This window comes from Nicotiana tabacum, chromosome 5 (genome assembly GCF_000715075.1).
Source record: "Nicotiana tabacum cultivar K326 chromosome 5, ASM71507v2, whole genome shotgun sequence".
Taxonomy (NCBI): domain Eukaryota; kingdom Viridiplantae; phylum Streptophyta; class Magnoliopsida; order Solanales; family Solanaceae; genus Nicotiana; species Nicotiana tabacum.
This window is the reverse complement of record NC_134084.1, coordinates 150706794-150712367: the sequence shown is the minus strand read 5'-3', so window position 1 is coordinate 150712367 and position 5574 is coordinate 150706794. Positions and strand designations below refer to the sequence as shown.

Here is a 5574-nt window from a genome sequence, read left to right as displayed (position 1 = left end):
TGAAAAAAAGAAGAAGAGAAAATTAGAATCAAGAAAAGAAAAAATGTTGGTGTATGTACATATTATAAGGAAAACTATTCCTTGCTAGTGGTAAGTCTTGTTTTGTATGTGCTTAAAGAAATTGGGAGCTTGGTGTTAATATGCTATGAATGTTGGGTTTGAGTTTGTGAAATTGTATATGTATTAAAGTGCTTAGGGAGATGTGGCCACTATATCCATATGTATCCTACTCGTCTCTTAGCCTACGTTACAACCAAAATAAAGTCTTACTTGATCCTTGACTTAATGAGCTCAATTAGCAGAGTATTACACTACGGACAAGCTTATGGTACATTCTATGTGGCATGTGAATTTTATTTCTGAGAGTGAGTGAATTCTTTCTATCTTGAGTTCCTATTTGTTCTAGAATTCTATTGTGTGTGGAACTACTATCTATTATTTGTGTGAGGACACATTATTTGTGATGGTAAGGTAAAGTCTTTGACCTCTATGTTAGAGTAAGTGAATAGGTTGTGAAAACTGCGTGATGCTTTTGAGTCGAGTTTTGAGTCTAGGATGTTGTGATAGGGTGCTTAGTCTATTTTAAATATTCTTGGCCTAATATGTTAGGGAGGTTGTTTGATAAAAGGTCGCCCCTATGTGAAGTGTAGTTCGATTGCTCAAGGATGAGCAATGGTCTAAGTGTGAGGTGTTTATGGTAGGCTAGAAACCCGTATTTTGGCCTTTGTATTGCACTCCAATTACTGCATTTTACGTGTGTTTGAGCTTAAATAATGGTGAATTACACTTATTATGTGTTTTATGTATTGCAGGAAATGTTTCCGAGCTACTAAGGTAATTTGGAGCTAAATCTAATAAGTTGGAGCTTTGAAATCTGAGTAGAAGCGCAAGAAATTAAGCCGGTATCACGTTCAAGGGTCGAGGACCAAGTTCGGATGTCAAAAAGTGAACAAACGAATTTATTCTGAGAAAAAAGCACAGCCGCGCCGCAGGGGGGCATCGCTAGGCGCGGGCTGGCAGTGCTAAAGTTGGTCTGACAGGCAATGTGCGAGCTCTCTGGATTTCCTCACAAGCTCGCCGCATGGCGCGGCGCGGTGCGAGTGTACAAAATTTACGGAGTAGTTTCCTAGTTCGGCTAGGAAAGGATAGTTTCATCCGGACTTGTTTCTACATGGTATAAATACACCAAAAACGCGATTTTTAGGGGACTTTTGACCTACGAAACATTGGAGAACCAACCAAGGCAAGAAAACTCAGGATTTCATCAATATTTCAACCTGCAATCGTTGCAATACGGGAGTTTGTATCGAATTATTAGAATTGATGTTTGTTTTTGTATTATTGAGATGTCTTATTCCATTGCTATGGAGTAATTTCCATTAGGGTGTTGACAAATACAGTGTTTCGATAATTTTATTAGGGATTCGATTCTTGATAATTATTAGAATTAATTGATGGAGTTTTAATTTGTATTGTGGAGTTATTTATTATTTTGCTTAATCGAAAGAGGAGTTTGATATTGAATTTCTTCACATCTTATGCTCTAGTTTAAATTCGTGATTCAAATAGGTTATAAAAAGATCCTCTTGAATTGTTAATCGAACTATAAAATAGAGAAATATTCGTGAGAAGTTACCCTTTAGATTATAACCATCATTTTATAGTTGCAATTGTTTACCGTGCAATTAACTACTAAAATTAATGTTTAATCGAAAGGGGAACATTAATCTCAAATGTAATCTGATTACCAGTTGAATTCGTGATAATCAACCATATTATAGAGTGAATTAACTCAAGAATTAGATCCTGAGTTAGTTATCGTGTACCTATCTACTCAATACCCTTATCCCTCTTATTGATATTCCTTCGTTGCTCATTTGCTGTCTTTTCTGATTAATTGTTAATTGCTTAATTTTTAGTAGTTAATCGTAGTAATAGTCATCGAATCAAGTATTAATTTTCATGGATAGTAATCAAATGAAGATTATTCGAGCACTTTTTAAATTTAAACCCTGTGGAGATGATAATAAACTATATTATCTTTGACTAGCGAGCATTAATTTCATGTTGTGTTTTGTGCTCGCGACAAACCCATATACATAAAAAGAAATATTACGTGTCTCTGTGTGGCGCCTTCACATTATTAATTTTGAAGGTCAACTGAGGCAGTACACAGCCTCAGCTTATCAACAACAACTACTTTAGTTAACATGTCTGTCGGGTTCTTCAATCATTCTTTAGGGACATAGTTCCATCTTCTATCAACTCTCGGATATGATGATACCTCAGCTGGATGTGTTTCAATCTTGCATGAAATACTGGATTCTTGGCAAGATGAATTGCACTTTGGCTGTCACTGAAGGGTTCACAATCATCCTGCTTCTTGGCCAACTCTTCCAGAAAGTTCTTAAGCCATATCATCTCTTTCGCAGCTTCTGAGTTCGCCATGTACTTTGCTTCGGTTGTAGAAAGAGCAATACTTTTCTGAAGCCTGAACATCTAACTAACAGTTGTACCACCCAAAGTAAACGCGTAGCATGTGGTGCTTTTTCGACTATCAAGATCACCACCTAGGTTTGCATCAGAAGCCCCTTGTAAAATAATACTACTCTTTTTGAAGCAAAGTGCCATACTTGAAGTGTTTTTTGAGGTATCGCATGATCCATTTAACTCCTTCTCAATGTTCCTTTCCAGGATTTGACATGTAACGACTAACAACTCCGACTGCATGGGCTATGACAGGTCTGGCCACACCATAGCATGCATAAAGCTTCCTACTACTGAAGCGTATGGTGCCTTCGACATATTCCTTCTTTCTTCATCTGTCTTTGGTGATTTCTCCTTAGGCAGAGTGAGGTGGCTTCCTAGTAGAGTGTTTCTAGTCATTGCATCATGAAAACTGAACCTGCTTAGTACCTTTTGTATGTACTTCTCTTTAGACAACTTTAAGGTTCCTTCAGACTTATTTCTGCTAATCCTCATCCCAAGTATTTGCTTAGCTGGTCCTAAGTCTTTCATTCCAAACTCCTCCGTCAGTTGTTGCTTAACCGTTATTGATCTCATTTATTCTAGATCCTTCATCAACATATCATCAGCGTACAACAGTAAAATGATATAGGATTCATCAAGAGTTTTGATATAACTGCTGCAATCAGCCCCAAAAACAAATCCAAAAGATAGATCAAATATTAGGTGGATTGGTTATGATTCATTATTTAGATCCCCTTTAAGCATTTTTTTAGCTTTTGGAATGTTTGGCAAAAATAAGTTGCTTAGTACATTACTCAGCTCATTTAAGCCCAAATAAACTTTGGCCGTGTCATTTACCCGCCATATATTAATGAAAAAATTATGCGACACGTCAAATATATATGCTATATTTATTAGCCATAGCTATATTTTCAGCGAATTTACCATTCGTAGTTTTATTTGAATTTTACGGCAAATACATGAAACAAGAGATGAAGTATTTTGAACAGAAATAAGAGAGCAACAAGCTCTCGTAGCGTCCGCTTAGTTAGTGGAGATTTTGAGTTTGACTCTTAGCAAGTTGTTTTTTCTAAAGTTATTAGGCTCTAAAGTTGTTTTCTGGTACGTACGTTAGAGATGATCGATGCAATTAATTTATAATCTAGTAGTCAAACAGCTCTAAGGAAAATCAATTTACTCAATTTGCTCATTTACTCGCCTACTGAAAGCAATATAATCCGATTTCTTTGAAAACCAAATGGCCACACAACTCTCCCTTTCACAATTACTCATTATTAGGTAACAACAAACGTTCAAAATGAACAAAACTCACAATTACAATTGAAAAGAATCAAATTCTTGAAACACTTGATTTTATCAGCATCATTAAATATTTAGTTCACCTTCCTGCAGTTGACACGAATTTGACCTTGACTCCCAGTCAATGGCTTGATATTTCCCATCTTAATCATAGACTCAGCAAAATCTTTAGAGAAAGTTCCAAGGTTGGTACTGTATGTCTTAACAAGATTATCAGTTTCTCCTCCACTAAACAAAGCTTGATCAGAGTGTAAAAGCCCTTTCTTTGATACCAAGTTACTAAAATATTTAGAGTCGAAAAGAGCAGCAGTAGGATCAAGGGAAGCAAGATTAGAATCACCTCCACTACGTGGACAATTTGCTTGACGTTGACTTGCAAAGGTGGAATCAATGTTGTTAGTCTCATTGTAGATGCGATCTCTGAAGGTGAAACACTGAGCAAACCCTAGGGTATGGCCACCGGAAAGCGCGACGAGGTCTTCCTCATCCAATCCTTGATTCTTGAAGTTGTTGATAAGGGCAGGTAAGTCCATAAATGGAGATGGAATATCATTGTTGGCTGTGGTTCTACTTGCTGTTGTGGAGTCTCTCCTTCCTAGTTTCACTTCCCATGTTGGTCCATGTAGCTGTTCACGTACAAATATTTCAGTTTAATTAATCATTGAAGGTTCATAACATTAGCGGCATACACATTTAGAGATCCAGGATTTAAAGTTTAACAGTTCATATAGCGACCTCAAGTTAATATATAATAGTAATTGGTTTATTATAGATATTTAGCATTTAGAAGGAAGTAACACGCACAGCAACTACAGAGTCACGAGCTGCAACTGCCAAGATGTCCGCACAAGATACAACCGGACGTCCACAAGCTTTATCAACCTCAGATTTGATTTTATCAATCACCTCAAATCCTCTAGCAGAATTGTTATTAGCACGAGCAGTCTTTTCACTGTCAATAGTAGCTGTTTGGTCAAGAAGAACCGAAGCATCACAGCCCTGCATTAACCAAAAGCAATGACTTCATTCCTAACTTCAAGATTTTAGGTTCAATACTCAGATGCTCTCACAAATAGAAATTAGACTAAAATGAAAAAACATTAAGTGCAAGAAAAATAATGTAAGCTCACATTAACGAAACAATCATGAAAATGCAGACGTAGCAGAGAAGCGCCCATTCGTCTCTCTTTCCGAACTGCATCCTCAACAACCCGTTTAATGGTTGGTAAAGCTTCAGGACAAACATCCTCATAGAAATCATCTGATAAATCTGAAAATGCTATCACTGCTAAAGAAAACATGATCAACACATGAAGAAATAGGAAGCTACGTGAAACCATTTTTGATAACTATAGTCTATGAAGTTCTACACTTCTATATAAGTGATGTTATTGATTTTGTGTGATGATGAGAGTAAAATGTGGCTATATTTATAGGTTAAAAAAATGTTTACTATTATAACACGACAATGGTTTTAGGTTTAGCAACTCTCCCAAGAAAAATGAGCCAGACCTTGACAATTTCTAAGAGGATGGTTTTTAAATGAATTGTTGTTCATGCGCGAAATGTTCAGACTTGGAAATTGTCAATTATTGCAAATTTGAGTGGGTCGGAGTCTTTCGTTTTAAGATAATTAAAATCAAACCTACTACTTAGGAAACGACCAGATTAAAACTACAGAGTATCAATTTTGACTTGGCAAAAAAATTGTACGTTGTAATTAACTAACTACCTCTTTGTATACCGGTTGCTTTTTATTGAATTTTTCTCTTTGCATGGGCGTAG

The 5574-nt window shown here is 36.3% G+C and overlaps 1 protein-coding gene across 1 annotated transcript; it reads right to left on the bottom strand.

The window, feature by feature from the left end:
• Positions 1-3728: 3728 nt before the first annotated feature.
• LOC142181273 (peroxidase 22.3-like) lies at positions 3729-5203 on the bottom strand. The gene is made up of 3 exons (XM_075254201.1): positions 4920-5203; positions 4594-4788; positions 3729-4415 (listed from the first exon to the last, which is right to left on the bottom strand). Exons 1-3 carry the CDS (start codon positions 5127-5129, stop codon positions 3864-3866), a joined length of 957 nt encoding a protein of 318 aa, XP_075110302.1. The 5' UTR covers positions 5130-5203; the 3' UTR covers positions 3729-3863.
• Positions 5204-5574: the final 371 nt, after the last annotated feature.

Excerpts from the sequence above, each read along its gene's own strand:
- LOC142181273 (XM_075254201.1), bottom strand. The coding sequence starts at position 5,129 with ATGGTTTCACGTAGCTTCCTATTTCTTCATGTGTTGATCATGTTTTCT. Across the intron at positions 4,789-4,919 it reads TTCATGATTGTTTCGTTAAT|GGCTGTGATGCTTCGGTTCT; the intron begins GTGAGCTTACAT and ends TGGTTAATGCAG. Across the intron at positions 4,416-4,593 it reads CTCGTGACTCTGTAGTTGCT|CTACATGGACCAACATGGGA; the intron begins GTGCGTGTTACT and ends GTACGTGAACAG.